The 26,477-nt window shown below is 39.4% G+C and overlaps 1 protein-coding gene across 1 annotated transcript in view; it reads left to right on the forward strand.

Moving 5' to 3' along the window:
• The first annotated feature begins 393 nt into the window (after positions 1–393).
• Positions 394–26,477, forward strand: part of IRAG2 (inositol 1,4,5-triphosphate receptor associated 2) — a 79,554-nt gene continuing 53,470 nt past the window's right edge. Inside the window, exons 1-10 of the mRNA XM_090272929.1 lie at positions 394–952; positions 1,792–1,905; positions 5,913–6,093; positions 8,440–8,519; positions 8,610–8,688; positions 11,497–11,655; positions 13,569–13,686; positions 19,681–19,731; positions 23,848–23,925; positions 25,316–25,372. Of these exons, the coding sequence (XP_090129055.1) occupies positions 394–952; positions 1,792–1,905; positions 5,913–6,093; positions 8,440–8,519; positions 8,610–8,688; positions 11,497–11,655; positions 13,569–13,686; positions 19,681–19,731; positions 23,848–23,925; positions 25,316–25,372 (1,476 nt within the window). The remainder of the gene's footprint in view (positions 953–1,791; positions 1,906–5,912; positions 6,094–8,439; positions 8,520–8,609; positions 8,689–11,496; positions 11,656–13,568; positions 13,687–19,680; positions 19,732–23,847; positions 23,926–25,315; positions 25,373–26,477) is intronic.

Genomic DNA, 26,477 nt, shown 5'->3' on the forward strand with positions numbered 1-26,477 from the left:
CAAATCTGGGCTGGCACTTACTGGATGGCTTTGGGTGTGCTCTTTTTTTCTCTCTTTGCCTGAAGTGGATATGATAATAATGCTTACCTCATAGAGTTGCTTTGAGGATGAAGTGAGTGGATGTTATAAAGAACTTAGTACCATGCCTGGCATATGGTAAGTATTTTATATGTGCTAACTGTTACTATTTCCTAGAAATTTGAGTGTCCAAAGTTAAACACATGGAAAGTTGCATAAAGCAATTATTTAGGGACAGTTATTTAAAGACATCTTATTTTGATCTCTCCAGTTGACTTAGGGTTATTGTTGGTGGGACAAAGCAATTTTTCACCCAATATCTGCTTTTGCTTGTACTTTAGCTGTTTCACCTGTATAACTGGAGGACAGTCAACAATGGCTTCAGCAAGGAAGGTAACTGAGAAGCGGCATAACCCAGTGGAAAGCATTTGTAGAAAAATCAGAGCCATCCAAAAGAGAGAAGAGTTTTCAAATCCAATTCAACAGATTATCAAATACCAACCTAGCAGTTTTGATAGTCCACAGACTAACACCAGGAAAGATTTTGAAGAGGTACTGAAGAAAATGACTACACCCAACACTCACCTCTCATGTTCTGAGAAGGACGATGCCTTCCGTTCATCTCCTCAAACAGTGTCTCCAAGAACCACATCCATCTTTCAACTCAGCTCCCCTGAAAAAGCAACATGCTCTGTTATCCTCACAAGTTCAGAAAACATCTCACGGCCAAGATCACAGAGCTCCCAGAATTATATGTCTTTGGTATCACACATCAGAGAGGGGAAGCCCTTTTCCAACAAGGATTTAAATAACTATCATAATAAAATTCATTTTAATACCTTAACACTTGACTGTGATCGCACCTCTGGTCAAAGCTCTAAAATTTTTACTCCTCAGGATTCAGTGGTGAAAAAATGGTCTCTGAATGAAGATGGTAAATATTCATTTTTAATGTTCTTTCAATAAAGCAATATTAAACTTTGGATGGAAGCATCCATTTTTCCCTTTTTAAGTATTTTTTTCAGTCTTAAAAGAAAATTTTATATGTAAAATGTAAGTATTTACTCTGATTTTAATTAAGAACCTGGTAGAAATTCTGGATTGTATTTATAATCATGATTATTGGTATTTCTACTGACCTGAAACAAACTTTCTCCAGGGCAAATTAGAATGTCATGATGGGGATACGTAGACAGAGGGGGGTTAGAGTTCATATAGTTCTCAGATGCCTTGTTAAAAACAATCATTTTAGCAATCTTGTGTGTGAGAGAGCGTAAAACATGTAAGAAGAAAATGTGAATTGTAAGTACAGCCAATAAGTCAGGCAAGGGGAGAATGTAAATTTTACAGGCCAATTTCAGTTGAAATGTTGGGAACCCTGTTTATGGGATTGCTTACAGAGTCCCATATATAATACGCACTGAGAAACAAAACTGTAAAATGGCACATATTCTTTATAGCTGCTTTCCCTCTATTTTTCTGTTTGCTATACTACTTGCTTTTTCAGAGTGCTTTTAACATTACAGGGCAAAAAAAGCTCACCTCCCTCTCTTTCATTTCTTCTTTTTTCCTTCTTTTATAAAACATTAAAAGAAAAAAAAATGATTAGTAGACATTTCAAGGCCACTTTTTTTACTTGGTCTGTTTAAGTAACCAGTATTGTATGCTGCTGTTTATTTAAATGTTTTCTTTGTTAAAATAAAAACAAAGAAAGAGTTAAGTGTTGTAGCAGGGAAAAGCATTTCTGAATTTGCAAACTTTTTCTCCTATCAGGAGGGATCCCAGGAGCTGATGATGGCAAGGAAGATGTAACCTGCAGCATTCACAGGGCCTGTGAAGATGAGTTCTTCACAAGAGCTTTTCATGCATGTGACACAAAAGGCAGAGGCGAGTTGAAAATTACCTGTTCAAATGTTTGTTGTATTCCTCAAGTCATTGTCTTTCTCTTATGAGAGAAAGGCAAGTGGCTTATATGTGGTGCTCTGTGGACCTATGTCAACACACATGCGGGATGCAACCTAATTTGGGTTTAAATATGGCTATTTGGGTGCTGCTTATTTCTTTGGAATTTTGTTGTGCCTATTTTGCTCGTTTCACTAGCATCTCGAATGGCTTTATTGAGCTTATCAACTGATTTAGGAGCTCTAATCATTGATTGAAACTAGTGACATGTCATAAGTGTTGCCACAGAAGAAATAAATACTTCAAAATGCATAAAGCCACATACACATTTAGCTCAAAAGTTTTCATTTTAGATTTTCACTTCTGCTTTTTTTAGAGATGTGTTCTTTTTAAAATTTCCACAAGTAATTTTTAGTATATAAATGATTCATATCCATTGTAATAAAATGAATAGTATATAGATAAGCAAAAGGAAAGGAGAAAACCACCAGTAATCCTGTTGTTCGTGATTTGTTTTATAACCTTCAACAATTTCCTCTGTTGATATGGTTTTGTTTTATTTGTTATATATGTGTACATATACATATTACACATATATAATATATAATTTTAGAACATTTTAAATATATACAGAAATAGGATATTATGATGAATCCATATATATATATGAGTGTATATATATATATATATATATATATATATATATATATGTCATAACCAATTATGTCTCATTTTTAACCACATCAAAACATTTCCCTCTCCATTCTGGATTATTTTGAGACAAATCCAAAATGTTACAATATTTCATCTGTAAATATTTAAATACATATTTCTAAAAGATAGACTGACTTCAAACACAACTACCATGTTATTATGACTAAAAATTTAACATAATTTCTTAATATTAAATATGTTATTAGTATTTTAAAGTTCTTATTTGTGTGAAAAATTTATATTTTATTAAACAGTTTAAGTGTTCAAATCAATGTCCAAGCAAGGTTTGTTCATAGTATTTAGTTATCTGGCTTATATCCATGCTCCCTTTCCATCTCTTGTTTTTATTGTATTTTAAGTTGTTTGTTAATCAAACTAGTTCTTTTATCTCAGAGTTTCCCCCAGTCTGAATTTTGGTGAAGGTGTGACTGTAGGACACTTAGTCTGTTTCTCTGTCCCCTACATTTGGTAAAACTTTTTTTGGGGGGTGTGTGGCAAGAATTCTACACAGATGTGTTATGTAGTTTTATCAGAAGGCAAAACTGTTGACAGTGGAGGCTTAACTCTCTTCTTTCCCTGAGTGTTGCAAATAGTGATATTCTGTCATTCTTTCCTAATTTATGAGCTGTAATAATTTATAAGAGAAGCTCTGCCCTTCTTCAGCAACTATTTGGCTGTCCTGAGTCTTGTTTCTCAAAGGAGAGGCAGGATAAAACCTTGATTGTGTTTCTGATCACTTGAGAGTAAGTTGTGGCTTTTTTACCCCTCAGTACATCAGTGTGGATTTCCTATGAACAAAGATATTTCTTTGCTTGCATGATCACAGAAAAATGATCAAAATTCTATATTCAAATTTAGTCAGTTGTCCCAATAACATACTTTATAGTCTTTTTGTTTCCTGGTCCAGGATTCAATTCAGAAGCACTCCTATATTGTCACATCTCTTTAGTCTCCTTACATCTGAAACAGTTGTTCAGATTTTTTGTCTTCTATAATGTTGAAATTTTTTAAAAGTATAGGCCAATTACTTTGTAGAATGTCTGATATTTCCTCTTGATTATTCAGATGATACGTTTTTGCAGACACTGCAGAGTGGTGTTGTGTTCTTCTCAGTACCATATATCAGGATTTTTCACTTTGATTACTTGATTAGCGTGGTGTTGTTTTCAGTGGAAATAAGGTTCTTCCATAGGATTGTAAGGAAAGCATTCCAAGGACCTATGTGCGGGAGACTGTGGCGTGGCATGGTTTATTTGAGTGCGTTTCCAATGTAGGCTGCCCCTGGGTCCCATTTCTGTTGGTTCTGCCATGGAAAAAGTCCAACCATTTCCTCAGCGAGGCCAAGACAAAAGCCAGTGTCCAGAGTTTCTGCTTCATATTAAAGCTTAGTCCTTTTGAAGCCCATGCAATCTGCTGTGGGCCCTGGTGGCTGCTAGACCCTCCTGGTCATGTGTTTCTGGGAGAGAGAATGCCAAACAAGTGGGGCGAGTGCCTTACCAGGGATGTGTGTATTTATGTGTGTGTGTGTGTGTGTGTGTGTGAGAGAGAGAGAGAGAGAGAGAGAGAGAGAGAGAGAGAGAGAGAGAGAGAGAGATACAGAGATACAGAGAGAAAGTGAAAGTTGAAAGTACTTCCTTGTTCCCCTGGGATTATATTAGTTTAGGTTTGGGACAGGACCAGGTGCTTTTTCAAAAGAACCAAATCAACTTCCCACGCGTTCATGGGCTTTTGATAGATTTACACCTCCTAGTTAGATTAACTGATTCTTCTGGCCAAGCTCCTCCCCCTGTACCCCTGAACAATCTGGCACTGGAGGGGGGAGGGAGGAGTGTTAATCCCCTTGGTGGAGCAATGCTGTGACCCCCCCTGGGTGTGAAGCTGTAGTCTCCTGGTGAAACAAGCAGCTCATGCGCCTCAGTTTATTAAGCTCAATGTCTAATTCCCTTTTCCTTATTAATAACTAGTTAACTACTGCTGATAACAGTGGCTACTCTGTGCCCATTGTAAAATTACTATTTTTCCTTTGTAATTAATAAGCAATTTATGGGAAGATATTTTGAGTCCATGTAAATATCCTATTCCTCATCAAACTTTCACTCACGAATTTTAGCCCCTGTGATTTTGTGATTTATAACAAGAAATATTTTTTTTTTATCTTACTTCTGGTACAGAGCTCCCCCAAACATTAAAATTTCCTAATTTAGGAGAGCAAGGAAGCTGTCTTTTGTTAAGTTAGAGACGTGACTTTCAGACCCCACCTAAGGATGTGGGCTGGTTGCCAGAGGCACCAACCCCATGACGAGAGGGTCAGAACTTTGTCTCCCACACCTGACCTTTGGGGAAGGGAAGAGGGAGTGAAGATTGAGTTCAGTCATCAATGGCCAATGATCTAATCAGTCACACCTATGTAATGAAGCCTCTGTGGAAACTCAAAAAGGAGAGGCTCCAGAGAGCTTCCAGGTTGGTGAACAAACACACAGAGATTTGAAGAGAGTGGTGAGCCAGGGAGAGCATGGAAATTCCGTGACTTTTCCCCATACCCAACCCAGTGCGTCTCTCCTACCTGCCTGTCCCTTAATTATATCCTCTTATAGTAACTGGTGATCTAGTAAATAAAGTGTTTCTCTGAGATATGTGAGCCACTCTAGCAAATTAATTGAAATAAAGAAATAAAAATCATCTCTTTAAATAATTGTATTAATATTTTCCTTTCCCAGTATTTTCTATCACTACCAAATGACATTTGCCATTCAATTAATGTCTTTAAAGTTATTAAGACCTCTCTACCCTGATTCTTCTCCTCCGTAAAAACTGAGTATTTACTTGAAACTGAAATTTCACCAGGGCAGGGGAGAAACCTTCTTGATTGAAAGCTTTTTAAGGAAAGAACAAGAGACAAAATTAAAGTGACATTTTGATCACCTCTCACAACTGATTACTGATTCTATGTATTATAAAAATTTAAACTTCACAGTAACTCTGTATGGTAGGTCTCGTTCCCATCTCACAGATAAGGAAACTTGAGGTTCAAAGAGACTAAGTAATTTTCCCAAATCCACTCAGCTGGAACATTCCAGAGCCAAGATTTGACACCAGCTCCATTAAACTCCAACCCAAGGCCAGTGCTCTTACCACTCTACCATGCGAGCTCACCAGGACTGCAAGAGTGAAGTGGCTTGTTTTCAGGATCCAAGGAACCTGGGAGAATTAAGCACCTCAATTATAAAAAACAATCTTAACTCATCTTTAAAAACTAATATGCCATTTTTTCCCCTAAGGCTCAGTAAGAATTGCCAAAATAATAGATTACCTGAGACAAACAACTAGTCAAGATTCTGAAGACGGTGGCTTTGAGGAGCTATGGAACATACTTGGTCCTGAAAAGAGAGACCTGCCTGTGGATTTGGAAACTTTCCAAGCCATCATGAAAGAGTGGATAGCTTGCTGCAGAAACAAATGGTAATCAGCAAGAAGCATTTTCAGGTTGTTTTAACAATTAATTATGATTAATGCTAATCACTGTTTTCTTTGTTGATATAAATATTGCACCCTGAGCTTCTCACACTTTAGCATGCATTGCAATCACCTGAACGACATTATACCTGATTGTGGGCCAATTCCTCCCACCCCCATCCCTGCCATGATTCAGTAGGTCTGGGGTGAGCCTGATAAATTACATTTCTGAGATGTTTTCCAGGTGATGATAGTGAAGGGCACACTTTGAGAACTTCTTTGTTAATTACATGATTATGATAATATTCATTTATTGTGATTAGGCAGCACATGTTCTCACTAACAACAGCTGGCATAAGAGTCAAGCTACATACTGACACTGAGACCAAATCTCACGTGCACTTAAACTCAGAGTGGACACCATTTTGAGGTCAATGAGGATGTTTAGGCAGGGAGTGTAATTTAGAAGCCTCGACTCTAGGAAAACTAAAGGGAAAAGGAAAAATATAGTAGGATAGGAAATGATTATGAAGGAGAATGGCACCATGATGTCAGAGGCCCCTGGTGGATACTGGAGAAGAGTCACCTTCTCTCACAGGAAGCCAGACTCCTGTGGCTTTTACTCAGCCACCAATCTCTAGCTGTCAGCTGCTAGGTACTAGGGATTTGCTTAAAGGAATCTTGAAGCCCAAAGCGTGACAAAACTTGCTAGATTTCATGGAGGGTTAGGATGTACAGATGATTTAAGATGACTGAAATGTTTGATATGCATGAGTTAATTGTGAAATCAAGGTAAATATATACAAATATCTAATCTTACTAGTAACCAAAAAAATGCTAATAAAGATAGCATACTATTTTTGCCCTTTAGTTTAGCAAAGTTTTAAAAGACTCACTCTATCCCATGTTGTCAGGGCAGGTGCAGAATTAAGCCACTTCTCATTTACCATTGGTAGTAGTGAAGGTTGCTACAGTTTGGGGTTTTTTGTTTTTTTTTTTTTTCATGAGCAATTTAGGGATGTGTACTAAACCCTTAAAAATATGTAATGTGTTCAAGCTAGTAATGTAATTTTAAGGAAAATAACCAATTGCGTACATAACCAATATGTGTAGAATGTTGTTTATGATAAATATAAGCAATCTAAATATTTTAAAATAGATGGTTGGGCAAATAAATTATAATACTTCTATACGGTAGAATCCTAAGTAGTCACTCAAAATTATGATTAGATAAATATTGACAGGATAAATATTCATATGTATGTATTTCAAATAATAAGCTATTAATCAATATATATATAATCCCACATTTAAAAAAAATACATACAAAAAATTGGAAAGAATAAGTTCCAACATTATTATCTTTTGCATGATGGTTTTAATTTTTTCTTATGAGTTTTCTTATTTTCTAAAATACTTAAATTTGATTATATAATAAAAATATCAATAATTCATTTACAAAATGGAGTGAGGGCAAAGAAAAACTCGAGTTTTTATAACAAATGCATAGGAAAAGAAAAAACATGGGAAATATAAATACAAAATAAAGAAAAACTCAAAAGAGGTGATGGTGTGTAGTAAGGAATAGGAAAAATGCTGTATGAATTATTCTGCTTAGCGATCTTTTGACAGACATTTCAAATTGAAACACAGTGAGATATAAATACAAATTTAGAGGATTTTGTTACTGCTCCAGAGAGACAGTGAAATGATTTGGCACTTCGAAAGATTAGGTAACAAAACTTAAATCATAGTGTAGTCTCTTAAAAATAATAATGAAATTTTAACTTCTTTATTTGGGTGTTGAGAGCTAGAGTTCGTGTGCTGGACAGAGGCTTCCCCAAATTTCAAGAGTAAAATGCTCACAGTACAATTAGTCCAGACTCAACCCAGTTTTCCATGTGAAAGAGAGAACGATCACACTGTCAATTATCTCAAAAATTAGGTGTTTATGCTTTTTCCTTCCCACTCTTTTTTAAGTCTCATGGTCTTGCTACCTCCACAAATATCCACTATCACTCCAAACTATTTCAACTTCCTAATCCATTGAGACATCCTCTTCCCTAATCATAGCTGCTGTAAATCATCAACAATTCATGGATGCACTTTTTTTCATGGTAGATTAAGAGGTTATGGAAGATGGAAGGAATTAATACCCCATGTTTTGTTTTGTTTTTTCTATTACACTATCTAAGCACAGTGTTGGGCTCCAAATAGTTGCTGAATGAAAAGATAGTTTTAAAATCCAGAAACAAACACCTGAATAGGAAAGTACACAGCACATCTAAAAAGTTAGCTAAGCTTTGGTCTGGCAAAGAATCCTAGCTCACTGGTTTTGTTTTTTGACTACAGGGAAGGAGTGAATAGTGGATCAGGCAGCAGCATCGATGCTTCTGTTCTTGAACAGGACAGCATAAAACCAGGGGGAGCAAGTATGTATGTGTTTCCTTGTGATTGTTCTGTCACTTTCTTGTGGTTTGGAGAAGTGGACTTTTCATACAACTCTCTTGTATGTGTTTCAGTTAATATGACCACAGATATAACGGAGTTCACATCGAGGAGCTTTGAGGCTTTGGGTGGAGACATGTCTAAAGGAGTCTTGTAAGCATTCTTAGTTATAACACTTTCTCAAGTGCCCCAAATTTTATTATTTACTTTATAGGTTTATGTATTTTACTTACAATAAAGTCACTTAGCTATTTTTTGGTAGAGCTAACATAATTTATTTTTAACTCTTAACTATTCTGTCCGAATTGCATTAGAACTAGTTCTACTAGGAATACAAGTTATGTAAGACTAGTATTGCATAAATTAACATGTTCTCACTCATGAAACCCTTCTCCTTCATGATATTATGTGTTTTTCATAAAAGTGTAATAGAAGTAGAGTTATAACATTGACCTTAAACTCTTACAAGGTTTATTTTTTTTTCAGATTTAATGTGTTTTATTGATTAAAATATTACATTTGTGCCAATTTCCCTTCCCTCTGCTCCCCTCCACCCAGTGGCCCCCCTCCCTCCAGTTGTCCCCCCCTTTTAGATTATGTCCATTAGTTGTGCATACAGTTCCTCCCAACCTCTCTCCGTCTATTCCATTCCCTCCTACCTTGATCCCCAATTCCTATATCATCTCCCTCCCTTTCCCCATTCCCCCTCCCTGTTGACCTCCCCCCAATATGCTTCCCGTACCCACAGTTCCTTTTCCACTCTCGTTGCCTATTTAGTTTGCCTTTGTTTCATCTCCCTAGCTTCTGTTTTTTTTAAACCAGTCCCTTTAACATCTCATATAACAGTGGTTTGGATCTAATGAACTCTTTCAGTTTTATTTTGTCCTGGAAACACTTTCTCTGTCCTTCTATTCTGAATGACAATTTCGCTGGGTAGAGTATTCGTGGTTGTAGGTTTTGGATTTTCATTACTTTGAATATTTCTTGCCAGTCTCTTCTTGCCTGTAGGGTTTCCCTTGAGAAGTCAGCTGATAGTCTAATTGGGACCCCTTTGTACATAATTCTTTTCCTCTCTCTTGCTGCTTTTAAGATTCTCTCTTTATCTTTAATTTTTGACATTCTGATTATAATGTGTCTTGGAGTGGTTCTCCCTGGGTCCAGTCTCTTGGGAACTCTCCTTGCTTCCTGGACCTGCAAGTCTATTCCCTTCCCCAAGTCTGGGAAGTTCTCCTTTATTATATTTTCACTCAATTTTTCAAGTTCTAGTTCATCTTCCTCATTCTCTGGCAAACCAATGATTCTTATGTTGGGCCTTTTATAGCTGTCCCAGAGGTTTCTGATCCTCTCATTGTTGCTTCCCATTTCCTCTCGCTGCATTGGTTGACTGCTTGTTCCTTCTCCATATTCCAGTTTGTTGAAATGAACTCTGGATTTTATTTCCTTTCCTTCTGTCTCGTATGCGGTTTTGTTCCTTTCGTTATGAAAGTTTTTCGCTTCTTTCATATCTTTTTCCTGCTCTTTTGTGAATTCTGTAAGCCGCCTGATAACAATGGCCCAGAACTGAGCCTCTGAGAGGTTTCTTATCTGTTCATCTGTCAGGTTCTCCATCTGTTGCCTGGTGAGTTGTGTCACCGGGATTTCTATAGTTGTCTGCCTCATTTTGACAAATGCGTTTTGTTTTCTTGGGCTGGCTGTCGGGGGCAGTGCCTGTGTACGCGTCACAAATCAGCGACCGGCCGGCGCCTGCCTGTCCGCGACCTATTTCGCAGCCCTGTGGCACTTTCTTTGGGGGCGGGGGTCCAAGATGGATTCACACAGTTATTCAGCTAGGAGACCGGGATCCGTCCTCCCGCCCCCCTGGGTCTCACTGTTCAAGGCGATGCGGCGGCCGCTCTCCCCAGCGCCGGAGTCGCGCACCGCCAGGGGCTTGACGGATCCGGGATTCCTCACCGCCCCGCCGCTCCAGGTGCGACTGCAAACAGCACTGCCCTCTTTAACTCTTACCTGCCCAAATGGCACCGCTGGTTTATAACTTCATATGTTGGACTTCCGTGTAGTTTTATTTTCTGGAATTTCTAGTTATCCTTTGTTTTGAAGTAGTTGTATTTCTCTCTAGTTGTAGAGGGAGACCTAGCGTGTCCGTCTAAGCCTCCATCTTGGCCGGAAGTCCACAAGGTTTATTTTTAAAGCACTTCTTTAATAGATACTTTTCAAGAAAAAATAAAAGGTTTTCTTTTTGTTTTTTTTTTTCTAAATGTGTGAGTTTTAGATATTAGGTAGAGTTGATCCTATCTCTCCTTTATCTTTGCACTTCAGATTTACTCATGCAAAAAGGTGATTTAAAAATTATGTAGCTGATCTGTGCTAAGAACTGGGATAGGATGGCAAAGAGCAAGAGGAAGGCTGGGACTCTATGAAATACACAGTCCAGGCTTTCACAGGATTTATGATTTAATATTGGTTACACCAACGTTGACATGCCATAGAAAGTATTAGAAAACAGGAATACTAAATTGAGAGCTACAAATATAAGACTCTAAGAACTGTTTTTTAGTTAAAGGACCATTAAAACCTGCCAAGATGCCTTCACTAAGAGTAATTTGGCAATTTATTTTGGGATCTCTCACAACCCAGGCAGACATAGGGACTCTTCAGTGTAGACAGAGACCAATGTTGGGAGTGACGTGAAAAGGAGTAAACAAAAGCAGTGTAAGTTGACTTTATAATTGTCAGATGATGAATACCTTGCATTTTTGGACCCATCTCTGATGCTCTTATAATAAATGCTTGATAAATGTTTATTGTATAAATAAACTACATTTATGAGGATGGAAGAGGATAAAGTAGAAAATCTCACAGAAATAATTAAGCCCTTTGGGGCTTAACTATATGCCTTATTTTGATTGGAAGGGATTAGGCATGTGGAAGATTATTTATTCTCATTCCTTATTTCATTTGCAGAGAGGTGTCTGATTTGATTACCTATGTAGCAGACCTGCATTGCAGCAAGCAGAAATTGGAGAAGGAAAACAGTAAGTTCAAGTTGGCAATGGAGACTTTGGAAGAAGCTAACAGTCGGTTATCAGAGGACTGTACTGAACTGCGCCTTCAGATAAAAAGGTGAGCCATTGTGGGGTACTGGGTGCTGGGAGCTTTGAGTTATTTATTTACTTATCTATTTATTACTTTAAAAATAATCTGTATTTTATTGAGATATAATTTACATGCATAAAGTTTAGCCCTTTAAAGTGTACACTTCAGTGTCTTTTGGTATTATTCATGGGGATGTGCAACCACCATCAGGATCTAATTCCAGAACATTTTTATTTCTCCAAAAAGAAATCCCATACCAGTTTGCAGTCACTTCCCATTTCCCACTCCCCTCTGTACCTTGCAACCACTAATTCATTTTCTGTCTCTATGGATTTGCTTATTCTAGTCATTTCATATAAATAGAACCATACAACATATGCCCTTTGTGTGTGGCTTCTTTCACTTAGCAAATGTTTTAAGGCTCATTCATGTTGTAGCATGTATCACTGCTTCATTCCTTTCTAGGGCTGAAGAACAATTGTATGGATGGATGCCATTTTGTTTATTCATTCTTCAGAGGATGAACTTTGGGGTTGTTTTAACGCTTATGAATATTGCCGCTATGAATATTTGTGTAGCGGTTCTTGTGTGGACATGTTTTTAGTTCTTTTCAGTTTATACCTAAGAGTGGAATTGCTGGGTAGCAACCTATACTTAGCATTTAGAGTTGCTGCTCAACTGTTCTCCAAAGTGTCTGTACCATTTTATATTTCCATGAGCAATGTTCGTCAGTTCTTTTCTAGCAATGATGTTCTTTGTGTCATTCAAGGTAGTGATCTCTGTGTAAGACCACTTTACGTAGGGGGGCCAAGTGTGGACCTATCCAAAGCAGTTCTGTGGTTTAGTAGAACTCTTACTCTATGCTAAGTCCCACACTAAGTATTATGAGAGCTATATTGATGAGTCAGATTTGAAATGTGCCCTCAGGGTACCTACACCCTAGAAGGATGATAAGTTCCTGACCTTAGCTTAAGATGGAAAGGACTAAAGGACCTAAGAGACACACCAGATCAAGTATCAAACACTAGTAAAGTGGTTTGCAAGGAGATGCTTGAGTATCCCATAAAAAAGCAACAGGTTCTCACAAAGTCTGTGTTTAAGATGTAGGTGCTAATATTCTGAAGAGAAAAATTTTAAGTTAACTTGAAAAGGCGGTAAAGCATTCTGACCATGGACTCTTATTCTCGTAGTTTTTTTTGACCAGCCAGTCCGGCCTCCAAACCAATGTAAAAAATAAAATATTATGCTTATCTCAAGCTCTTTCCATTCCACAATTAGCCTATTTATTATTTATTTGAAATGTAATAGTTCAAAGTTTCTTTTAAAAAACAAAACAAAACAAAATTATGCTTTGGATAAATGTACTTTTGGTTGGACTTTTGTTTGCAAGCACCAGAAGCTGACTCTGGTTAAGTTAAGCAGTGATGAAATGTAATAAAAGGGAGTTGCATTTCTCGCACAAGGACAGAAAGGGTAGAGAAACTAATGAGCAGCCAGAATGCCAATGTCTACAAAATCAAGTCTTTTGTCCTTCACTTTTCTCCTTCTTCTAATCCTTCAGAAAGAGCCTCTGTTTCCAATTGGTATTGTTCAATAAATATTTATGGAACTGCATTAACTAATATTACATCTTATTAGTAGAAGGAAAGCACTGTGAGATTCAACCAATGAGCATTTCAAAGGGACCCCCAAAATCTTTATCTTCAGGAATATATATTTTTTCTTCTATCCTATTTTCCCCACTACACTCCCCTTGATCCCTTCCTTTTCCAAGGACTATGAAAGATAGTGGGTATATTTTTACTGTTGTTGGCAGCTGGTTTATATTTTCAAGGGTTTTCAATGTGGGCCCAAAAATAGACCTTGGCTTTTCTTAGTATCTTTGACAGTTATATTTGAGGTTTTGCTCACTGCTTTCTTCCCTACCCACACCTCCACAGTGCCCGCCAGGCTATTATGAGAACAAATCTGTTAAAAGAAGAGCTGGAGGAACTGAAAACTAGTATGAATGCATCAGAAGAGCAGAAGAGCACAATTGTAGCCCAGAACAAACAATTAGTAAGTCACCCAAGTACCTTGAAACCTCAAGAGGATTTTTTTGGAGGAAAAATCAGATAAATGAATAATAGTAACACCTCAGAAAAATTAAGGTAGGAAAAAAGAAAACCCATGTTTTCCTTTTGAACCAAGATTAAAATTACTTACAAATTGCTTGGTCATATTCACAATGGTTTGTGAATATCTAGAAGATCTCTGGAATGCATTCTGAAATTGTTACGTGAGTTCATAAATACCTGATACTAAAAACCACTTAAATGTTCTAAAAAAACATTCTTTGTCAGACTTTCAACTTTTTCTCAGTTTTAAAAGAATCAGTTTTCTTGCATATTACTAGGTTGCACATCAGGTCCCAATTGGGGGCGCAAGTGAGAGACAACCACTCAGTGATGTTTCCCTCCCTCTTTTTCTCCTTTCCCCTCTCTCTAAAAAGAAAATAAATAAACAAACAAACAAATAAATAAATAATTTGAAATTAAAAAATAAAATAAAATCTTAAAAAAAAAAAAAAAGAATCAGTTTTCTCAATACTTCCAGATTACTGAGAAGTTCCATAAATCAGTTCTTATACTAAAGGAGCACAGGCTTGTAATTTTTAGAGCAAATTGCTGTTTAGACTAAGCTTTAACTCAACCGACAGAGAAGTACCTAATTACGCAGCAGTATTCTAGTGTTGCTAACAATAGTGATGGTCAGCCAAAAGTCATTCAGACTAATTTATTTTTAGGTCTATAATTCACCAAGAGACTTGGGCTCCAGGCCTGTGTCGGTCACCTGTGACCTCCCACAACCAGCACAGCTTAGCTTAGCTCTTACCTCAATAGCAAAATGTGGAGGCTAGACTGATTGAGTGTCAGGTGATTCTTCAAGTTTCTATGAATGCACCAAAGGAAAGACTTAATTTGGGGTCAGTGAGAGCTTTTACATTGAAGCAATGTAGAGAAATGATCAAGGGCACGCACTTGAAAGTTAGATGGCCAGCAGTCAAGTCCTGACTTCTAGAGCTGCATAACTTTAGGCAAACCATATAAGCTCTTTAAGCCTCAGTATCTTCAGACCCTAGGGCTGAAAAGGTTATATGAGTTAATATATGTAAAGCAGTTAATGTTCTCATTCCTCCAAGAGCTGAATAATGTTAGCTATTATTAAAAGTGTGGAGTCTTAGGTATATAATCACAATTCTTTGCATTTTATAGTGTTTTAAATTTTAAGAATTTTGAATATTTCAATTTCAATGGTCATCATAGAAATTCTGTGAGGTAGAAACAGAAGTAGCTATCATTTGTTAAAAAATTAATAGAATTATAAATAAAGTCCAGAGATGTTTTGATTATTCAAAGTCAATTGTCTAATAAATGTTAAAGCTAGACTTTAATTCAGGTCTTCTGTTTAAAATTATGTGGAGTGTATGTTCCTTCATCCCCCTGGCTGGTTTGGCTCAGTGGATTGAGCGTCGGCCTGCGAGCTAAGTGTCGCTGGTTCGATCTTCCAGTCAGGGCACACCAGAGAAGGAAAACTCTGACTCCAAAAAACCTCCGCTGCCTTGCGGCATACCTCCTCAGGGGAAAGGCTAAGGGAGTAAACCCCGACAGAAAATCCGGAGCCAGAGTCCCTAAGGCGGTTTGACGTTGTAGTCAACACCGGCAACTCCTGCGACGCACCTGAAGCCAAGCTGTATTGACTCTGTCTTTCCCCTTGGATCCTTCAGCTGCGAAGAGAGGGGGGGTCTGCTGCATGGGCAACAGCTGGCCCTCCATATCACCCTGCCCAGGCTTTGTAGCTTCACTGGAGAGGACACTCCAGCATCATCACAAGATGTCAACTCAACACGGGAGGAGACAGTTACCGGTTATAAGCTCATCCGATTGGCGAAGGAAACGAGCACCAGGGGTCTCCTCTGACGGTGGGAGAGGTCATCGCACCTCACTGGACAGCTACCACCCGCCTCAAGCTGGGCAGCCCCCAGCCAATTAGGTGCCGTCTCGCCATGGCTCACCTGCCCCACTGGGTGCGTGGGGATCAGAGAGGCGTCTCTTGAAAAGTGGGCCACAAAATACTCGCACCAGGCAATTCCAAGCAAACAACAAGAAAGAAGCCTCCAGCTCTTCGCCTCGCTAGCTGGAACATCAGGACCATGTGTCCCGGACTTACTGCAGACCTTCCGTGGATCAATGGTGCCAGGAAAACCGCCGTCATCGACAAGGAACTGGCACGACTAAACATCGACATTGCGGCTCTACAGGAGACCCGGTTGGCCAACAACGGAACTATCAGAGAAACCAACTACACCTTCTACTGGCAAAGGAAGTCTCCGGACCAACCAAGACAGCACGGTGTTGGGTTTGCTGTGAAGAACACGCTTGTTAACTCCATAGAGCCACCCACAGGAGGCACAGAGAGATTACTTACCCTCCGATTGTCAACAACTTTCGGCCCAGTCAGCATTCTTAGCGCGTACGCCCCAATCCTCTGCGCCACCACCGAAGAGAAAGAACAGTTCTACCATGCAATGGACGAAGCGTTATCCAAGATCCCCAGAAGTAACGCTCTTTATCTCCTTGGAGACTTCAACGCAAGAGTAGGAGCCAACCACATGGCCTGGCCCACCTGCCTCGGAAACTTTGGGAGAGGAAAGATCAATGAGAATGGTCAGCGACTGCTTGAGCTTTTGTGTCACCACGGCCTGTGCGTGACAAACACATTCTTCAAGTGCAAAGAGATCCACCAGGTGTCATGGAGGCACCCCCGCTCCCGCCACTGGCACCAGCTTGACCTTGTCATCACCAGAAGAACGGATATTGGCAGCACCCTCCTCACCCGCAGCTACCACAGTGCAGACTGCGACACGGACCATGCCCTCGTGGTAAGCAAGGTGCGCATAATGCCGAAGAGGTTGCACCACTCCAAGATGAAGGGTCGCCCACGCATCAACACCAGTTGTGCCAGCAACCCAGTTAAGACCCAGCAATTCATCAACAGGATGGAAGATGCACTCGGCGAGGGAATGGTGGCAGATGACATTATCGAATCCAATTGGCCACGTCTCCGCGACGCCATATACAACTCCGCCATTATTGCTTACGGGAAGAAAGAGCAGAAGAACGCTGACTGGTACGAGGCTCACTGGGAAGAAATGGAACCCGTGATCGAGGCTAAGAGGAAGGCCCTACTGGCTTACAAGGCCACGCCCACTCCCAGTACACTTCAAGCTCTACGGGCTGCCAGGAACAAATTCCAGAAGACCGCCCGCCACTGTGCCAACACCTATTGGCTAAACCTGTGCAGAAGCATTCAGGAAGCCACCGATATAGGCAACGCACGAGGAATGTATGAGGGTATTAAGAAGGCAACAGGCCCAATCCCCTCCAAGATCGCCCCCCTTAAGTCCAAGACAGGTGAGGTCATCACTGACCAGGAACAGCAAATGCGGCGGTGGACCGAGCACTACCTCGAGCTGTATGCAACGAAGAACACCGTAACAGACACTGCTCTTAACGCCATCCCAGACCTACCAGTCATGGAGGAGCTAGACACCCCACCTACTGCGGCAGAGCTCGGCAAAGCCATCGACCGCCTCGCTTGCGGGAAAGCACCAGGAAGCGACGGAATCCCTCCAGAAATCCTAAAGAGCGGGAAACCAGTCCTGCTACAGCCGCTCCACCATCTACTCTGTCTCTGCTGGAAGGAGGGTTACATCCCCCAGGATATGAGAGACGCCAACATTATCACCATGTACAAGAACAAAGGAGACCGCAGCGACTGCAACAACTACCGGGGCATCTCTCTCCTCAGCGTCGTCGGCAAAGTATTCGCCCGGGTCGCTCTTGCCCGCCTGCAGACCCTTGCTTCCCGCGTCTACCCAGAGTCCCAGTGTGGCTTCAGAGCTGGCCGATCAACAGTGGACATGATCTTCTCCCTACGCCAGCTGCAGGAGAAGTGTCACGAGCAGCATAAACCACTCTACCTCGCCTTTATCGACCTCACGAAGGCGTTTGATCTGGTCAGTCGAAGCGGACTCTTCAGCTTGCTACGGAAGATTGGCTGTCCACCACATCTGCTTGCTGTGGTCATGTCCTTTCACGACAACATGCACAGCACGGTGTCCTACAACGGCGCAACCTCTGAGGCCTTCCCAGTCAGCAGCGGAGTAAAGCAGGGCTGCGTCCTCGCGCCTACGCTGTTCGGAATCTTCTTCTCCATGCTCCTCCAATACGCCTTTAAGGACTGCAGCGAGGGTGTCTTCATTCACACCAGATCCGATGGCAAGCTCTACAACCTGGCCCGTCTACGAGCCAAGACCAAAGTCAAAGAGGTACTCATCCGTGAGATGCTCTTCGCCGACGACGCAGCCTTGACATCACACTCCGAAGAGGGACTCCAGGAGCTAGTCATTTGCCTTTCCCACGCATGCAAGGAGTTCGGACTAGCCATCAGCCTGACGAAGACGAACGTTATGGCTCAAGGCACGGGGACTCCCCCATGCATCACCATCGACGGATACACCCTGGAGGTTGTCAACGACTTCACTTACCTCGGGTCCACCATCTCGAGCTCTCTGTCAGTTGACTTGGAGGTCAACCGGAGAATCGCCAGGGCAGCCACAGTTATGGCCAGACTGAACCGGCGAGTGTGGAACAATTCCAGCCTCACTGAGAAAACCAGACTGCGCATCTACCAAGCCTGCGTACTCAGCACTCTCCTCTATGGCAGCGAGACGTGGACCACCTACGCAAGGCACGAAAGGAAACTCAACAGCTTCCACATGAGGTGCCTGCGACGCATCCTGCATGTCGCCTGGCAGGATAAGGTCCCCAACACCGAGGTGCTGAAGCGAGCCAACATGAGCAGTTTGCATGCAGTTCTTAGTGAGAGACGCCTCAGGTGGCTCGGCCATGTCAAAAGAATGGATGCAGGCCGTATTCCCAAAGACCTCCTCTACGGCGAGCTAGCAGAAGGCAAGAGGATGACAGGGCGCCCAAAACTGCGGTTCAAAGACATCTGCAAAAAGGACATGACACAATGCTCCATCAATCTCAACACATGGGAAGTTCAAGCAGACGACCGCCTAGCCTGGAGGCTCGCGGTCAGACAAGGTACGTCACGCGCAGAGGCTGCGCGCAACGAGGAGGCGGTCCAGAAAAGATCGAGGCAGAAGCAGCGTCAGCAGCAGCAACAACGGCCATCTGCCTTCACCTGTAACAAGTGCGGCAGGGATTGTCACTCTCGAGTCGGACTGCACAGCCATTCTCGGCGGTGCAGATAGACTCTCAAGAAGCTACGCCATTGTCTCTCGAGACGGACAGCTGCCGATACGATACGATGTTCCTTCATTCATGTACCAATGCCATCCTAATCTGATATGTTTTCCCTTTTTACTTTTATATTATAAAGGTAATGCCTATTTACTCTATAAAATGAAGAAATACGTATTAACAAAAAAATTCCACAAAACTCTCATCCTACTATAACCAGAATATTTATTGTTAACATTTTAGCATATGTTTTGTTCTGGAATATTTTTTCTTCTGATGGTTCTGAATTTGGGGCTCTTAATTATAGAATAGCCTTTGACAATCATATATTCTAGTAATGTTGAATCTTGGAATATCAACAGCTTTAAGTAAAAAGCTAGATCTCTTTGTGATTTTAAAGTGCTGTTTAAATAGGTGAATTCACACTACCTGTCATAGGTGGATGGCAGTAAGTAGCAGGGAAAGAAACCAGGCTGCTCCTTTTTTGTTTTTTGTCTTTCCCTCTCTGCTGTCATAGTTAGATTGACTCAAAGAGAACAGGCAACTTCTCACAGATCCCAAGAAACTGGAGGCCAAAGACATAACACCATACTAAAAATATTTTCAGACAGATTTCATTTGTGAAATCTCAATACCATAGTTAAAGTTAATAAAAGGGAAGAATGTTGATAGTCTTGGAAGTAAACATGTGGTATTTCATAAACTTCTCAAATTTTTTGATTACTTCTCTTTTAAAAATCAGGAGACAGAAAACCGGGCTCTGATTCTTAAGATTCGGAATCTCCAAGAGGAGGTATGTTGAAATCATTAAATATGGGCACAGGTAAACATATGGAAATCATACAATCTATTTAACCCTGGATTAATTAAAAATTATGTAAATTTCAAATTCTTCTGGGCCAAAAATCAGGTTGCTTTGTCAAATGATGAAGAATGGATAATATTTTCATGTTCAGACAGAAGTATGCTATTACCTTGGTATATATCCATGGAAGAAATGAAATTTAAAAAATTCAGATTTAAGATGAAGTAAAATTAAGTCATCTAAAAACTAATATAAATCAAAAATGAAAGTGTAGACATTATCTAATAATTTTATGTTATTAGATACTGTCTTGAGTCTAAGACCCAGATCTTAAATTTACTGAAAGTCTGACCATGGAAAAGCCAGTTATCATTTTTGAGTTAATAATATCTATTCCCTAGTTATTTTAGAGATTAAGATAATGCATGTGAACCCATTTGTTTAACAATAATATACCTCATATATGTTAGGTAATATTAGTAAAATCTCTAAAAATAAATCTCCATGCAATATATATTTTTGAAGCAACAGAATTAAATCATTGAAAGAACAGGGATTCGGGCCAAGACAGAGGTATTGGTAGACATGCTTCATCTCCAAATGAAAGCACAGATCAAAACTCAAGAAAAAGAACTAAGGAAAAAGGAGATAGCCAACCTATCAGATGAAGAGTTCAAAACACTGGTGATATGGATGCTCAGAGAAATGATTGAATGCAGCAAATACATAAGGGAAGAAATTAAGGCTACACTAAGTGAAATAAAGAAAAGTCCACAGGGAACCAATAGTGAAGGGAAGGAAGCCAGGGTTCAAATCAATGAATTGAAACATAAGGAAGAAATAGTCAACCAGTACAGAATGAAGAAACAATAATTCAAAAAATGAGAGAATAAGAAGGCTCTGGGACATCTCCAGAAGTGTGAACATCCAAATCATAATGATGCCAGCAGGAGAAGAGGAAGAGCAAAAAATTGAAAACTTATTTGAAAAAATAATGAAAGAAAACTTCCCTACCTACTCTGGCAAAGGAAATAGACATACAAATCTAGAAAGTACAAAGTCCCAAGCAAGCTGGACCCAAAGAGGACTACACCAAGATATATCATAATTAAAATGCCAAAGGTTAAAGATAAAGAGAGAATCGTATAAACAGCAAGAGAAAAGCAGGGAGTTACCTACAAAGGAGTTCCCATAAGACTATCAGCTGCTTTCTCAAAAGAAACTTTGCAGACTAGAAGGGACTGGCAAGAAGTATTCAGAGTTATGAAAAGCAAGGACCTACAACCAAGATTACTCTATTAAGCAAAGCTATCATTTAGAATGGAAGGGCAGATGAAGTGCTTCCCAGACAAGGTAAAGCTAAAAGAGTTCATCATCACCAAGCCATTACTATATGAAATGTTAAAGGGAGTTACTTAAGAAAAAGAGGATCAAAACTATGAACAGTAAAATGACAACAAACATAACTATCAACAGCTGAATCTAAAAAGTAAAAACAAAAACAAACTAAGCAAACAACAAACTGGAACAGAACCATAGATATGGAAATCATACGAGGGGGCAGGGGGAGAAGGGGAAAAAGGTACAGAGATTAAGAAGCATAATTGGTAGGTGCAAAATAGACAAGGGGGTGTTAAGAATAGTAAAGGAAATGGAGAAGCCAAATAACTTATATGAAGGACCCATGGACATGAGCTAAGAGGAGGGATTGCTGGAGAGAAGGAGGCACTGGGCAGAGGGGAGCAAAAGGAAAAAACTGGGACAACTGTAACAACATAATCAATGAAATATACTTAAACAAAGAACAGGTAACACAGCTACTAGTAAGTTACTATTTTGGAGGGAAATTCCATGTAGGTATCTTTTGGATGTTAAGTGTTATGCACATATTTTATTTGGGCTTTATATAAGTTTATCAGAGGTATTTGTTAACCTGTGATATACAATCTGGAGATTTATCCAAAATATGAGCCGCTGTCTTGCCACTGGCCCTCACCTCTGCCACACCACATCCTCCCCACCCCAGCTCTCTCTGTCTCTGCCCTCCTACCCATCTGGATTAATATTTCTTCTTAAATCCTTAAATATATTTCACAGTGAGTTGGAAAGGAGTAATTAAAGATTAGGAAGAAACCCTACAGTAGATTCTGACATATTGTAGCTATAAGGCCAGTTTTCAAAAAATGAGTGCTTTACAGTTAAGCTCCCAATGTAAGATGTCTTTCTCCCCATATATTATGATGATCGACTAGCATCAAAGAATTGTACCTAACTAGTTTAGAATTAAGATGGAAGAAAGGAGATTTAGAACCTTTCATCATGACACAGCACATGCAAATGTCGCCGCTAGCTAAGATTAATTAGGAGGCAAAAATCTGAGGCATTGTGAAAAGTAGCGAACAGCATAATGGTTTAGGTAGTTCTAATTCTTTCATTAATTTGTTCATTCAACACATGTTCATTGGGAGACCTCTATGTGCTAGGCACTGTTCTAGATGCCGAGGGGACAAACTTAAGCAAAACAGCCCATGTGGAGCTAGCATGTTAGATGGCGATTAATGCTATGGAGAAAAGAAGAGTGAAAGAATTGTGGGGGAGTGCAATTTAAACTAGGGTGCTTAGGATAAAAGTAGCACTGTGAAATTAATCATTTGGTTAAAAATTAGAAAGGAGGTTTGCCTGTGGAAGAGCATTCCAGGCAGAGGAAATGGCAAGCTCAAAGACCTCAGGCTATAGCCTGCCTGCTATTTTTGAAGGACAACAAGGCCAGTGTGGCCAGAGCAAATGGAAGAAATAGCAAGAGATTTGACAGCTGCTGGGAGCCAGGCCCACAGGGTCTTATGTGGGCATTGTATGGACTCCAGCTATTTACACCGAGCAAGCTGGAAACTGGGAGACCAATTAGGAGGTCGTAGTAATAATCCAGGCAAAGCTGTTGGAGGCTTAGGCTGAATCAATTAACAGTAGCAGTGGAGAGAAGTGTGCAGATCAGCAAATGCTTTATAATATATCTGAAGGTATTTATTATATATTGTATAGTATGGAAATTATCTTTTGATTGTTTCTAATGTCTCGGTGACATACAAAGCAAAGTTATCGACTGAGAGTGGGGATGTTGGAAGAGGTATTAGAAGTTCAAGGAGAGAGAAGGGATAAAATAAGCAAGGAGTTCACAAACTTTCGGTAAAGGACCTGATAGTAAATATATTTAGGGTTGCCTAGCTAAAAAGCATTTGTCACAAGCACTCACTTCTGCCATTGTAGTGTGAAAGCAGACAGAGGCGGTAGAAAACAAGTGGGCACACTGTGTTCTAATAAAACTTTACTTACAAAGCGAGGGGGTCAGCGAGAGCTGCCTGTGTGGGCAGGGTGGGGAAGCTGGTGTAGTTTGCAAATTCCTGATTTAGGCAAATGGCCAGATGAATGGACTAGGATTATATATTGGTATAATCAACTGCCAGTAAACATTGAGGTTAAGGGTAATGAATTTACCGTGTGAGCTGTTGGTTCATTTGTATTTTTCTGTAACAAGGTTTACCTGTAAGGGTGTTGGTGCAGCGTGAATGGCAAACTAAAATGAAGCAAATACTAAGAAGAAGGGGAGAGGCAAGGAAATTGAGGGGACGTGAAAAAGAGTGATTATAATGATTGACCACAGAAAAATTTAATCTGAGTAAAGAGGGGACTGAGCTCATGAGAAAGTGGAAGAATAATGAGGAGGTAGTCATATCAGTGGATTGCAGGATCCAGTGGGGATTGAACATTTGTTGTTGCTCAAAGACGTAACCTGGAAAGACAAAAAGTGGTAGTTGAAGAATGAGGTGCTTGCAGTTAATATAATGAAAGGGCCACAGTTGCTGGCAATGATAAGTGTGAGAGGTGTGACTAAGGAGCGAAAATAAAATGGCAAGGGACTTCCTAGACAGTCATGTTAAAAGAATCATATTATTTCTGGACAACATTTAAAGTTTTGACCCTTAGATTAAAATGGATTATGATGTTACTGATGAAAATACTACTTCCTTAAAAAGACTTTGTGATGTTCTTTTACATTTTATTTAGTTTTTGGTCTAAATCTAACAATACTATCTTCTTTTGCATTAGAATATCAAGAATACTATGGATATATATACATTGGAAAAGAATATTGAGGAATTGTCTAAAACTGAGAAAGAGCACCAAGTAAGCACTTCCCAAATACTGGTAAACTATTTTCTTCCATCAAGCTAATATTACTCTATAAAGGTGTATATGACTCATTGATACAGTAATTTTTTGTTATAACTTTTAAAATTTGTACTCTTCGAGATGCCTGAATTATATAAAGGGCAATTTCTATGTTTTTTAAAAGATTATTTACTTTTAGAGAGAGGAGAAGGGAGGTAGAAAGAGGGAGAGAAACATCAATTTGTGGTTGCCTCTCGCACGCCCCCAGCTGAGGACCTGGCCCACAACCCAGGCATGTGCCATGACTGGGAATCAAACTGGCAACCCTTTGGTTGTCAGGCCAGTGATCAATCCACTGAGCCAAACCAGCCAAGGCCAATTTCAATTTTTTAATGTAACAACTTTACTAATAAATAATATACATGTCATTAAATTCACACACTTAAAATGTACAAGTCAGTGTTTTTTAGTATGTTCACAGAGTTGTGCAAGCTTCACCAAAACCAGTTTTACTTTTTTATTTTTAATTGAATTTATTGTGGTGACATTGGTTAATAAAACCATACAGGTTTCAAGTGTACAACTCTGTAACCCATCATCTGCACACTGCATCATGTGCTCACCACCCAAAGTTAAGTTGGTTTTTTGTTAAGTAGTTAAATTTATTAAGTCTCAGTTTTCTCATCTACTAAATGAATATATTTTCTACCTAATACACAAGCTTATTGCAAACTCAAATGAGATGATTATGTGAAAATATCTTTAGGACTGTAAAGGCACATCAAATATATATGGTTATAATGATTCTACTTCTGACTCTGCAGATTATTTTTTCAGGTTTTCAATTCAATGAATCTACATATTTATCAGTTATATTATATTTAGAATCCTGTGCCAACAAGATTGCTTTTGGTTTGAAAGAACTGTTATATCCTTACTATTCACCTTGCTAAAAGAAACCTTGAACATTCGTAAACTAAGTTTTTAAAAGAGGAAGAAGAGTCTTCTATATGTCCAAATGTAGCCTGTGATCATGTCTCATATATAATTGTATTTCACCAAAAAAACAGACTCTATATATCCTCTTATTATATGAAGCATGAATTGGTGGGAAAGGCATTTGGCCAGACCTGGGGACTCATTTTCTAGGCTCAGTTCTGTTACTGTGTGTGACATTGGGCAAGTTTCTGACTAGTGTTGAGTCTTGATTTTCTCACTAATAAAGTGAGAGCAATAACCGCAGCCTCTAGGATTGTTGTAAGGCTTATGTAAAAGTTCTTGAACAAGGAAAAAACATATACATGTTAAAGATGCTTTAGAAACATGTCTCCCCATTGGAATGACTTTGTGGCACTTTTACCAAAGCAATATCCCAGTGGTCTGAGCTAACTTTGTTTCTTTTCAGATGCAGTTACACATGTACGAGAACACTTTGCTTAATAAAGATGCAAGTTTGCAGAAGGTTGGTTCTTTCCCTTCCCATGAAGTCCTGTGGGATTGGTTAGCTCTCTCCAAATTACAAAGGAGATGGACATTTGTGTAACTTCACCTGTATTAGAACATTTGATTCTAATATTTTGCAAGAATATTAGACTTTCCTTCATAAACTTCACAACAAATATTCTTTTGAATAAAAATACTGACTTCTCCATCTGGTATAAGTTTTATCATATCCTCTAAATTTTGGTGGTATTCATTAATCTATGCAACAAATATTAGTGTGCCAATGCATTAGTCACTGGCTAGCTACAATGATGCAGGTTTAATGTGTAATAACACAAATGTGTGTGCAGTCATTCATTTTGGGGAAGAAGAAGAAAAATTATTTTCTTCCTAGTTTGACTGATTGATTAGATAGATAGATAGATAGATATTCTATTTATCCTTGTATCCTATGACCACTGCCTATCTGGTAACAAAGGAACAGCGACTCTGGTTATGGTGGCTTTAAGAGACACAGGGAAGACACAGCTCTAAGTTAATCAACTTCCACATTTCAAGACAGGGAAATAAAGGAAAAGCAATATTTCTCTTCCTTTCCCCTTATGTTATGTTGTTTCAAAGAAGTCTTTGATGACTTGTAGACATTGACCCAGATACTGAATATTGTAAAAACTTATCTCTTCATTGTGGGTGTTCTCTGTTTCTATACGGTGACACTGTAGCTGTGGTGGCAGCTCACTTTCTCCATAACTCTGATATTTCCACCACTTTGCACTCCTGCCCAGTATTCATAAAGTATTGATTGGGCACTTTCCATGTTCCAGGCACCATCCTAGTTATGGGATAAGATCATAGGTCAGACACTATCTGTAGCCTCTTGTCTTGCAGTACAGAATTGTGATTTTAAGAGATATATCATTTAAGCTGAATAAAATTGAAGGCCTTGATAATTTATTAGTCATCTGCAGATAAAGACTGATTTTTTTCTTACGTGTCTGATAATAACTATAATTTTGACTTGGCCTTAAGAATTACCTTCAAGGGTCTGATTCCATTGGACCGGGCAAACACAGAGCATGCTGTCACCAGTTAGATATAGCGGCCTTGTTGTCCCATACTTTTCG

Source organism: Furipterus horrens, unplaced genomic scaffold, assembly GCF_987537825.1.
Source record: "Furipterus horrens unplaced genomic scaffold, mFurHor1.1.pri manual_scaffold_4, whole genome shotgun sequence".
NCBI lineage: Eukaryota > Metazoa > Chordata > Mammalia > Chiroptera > Furipteridae > Furipterus > Furipterus horrens.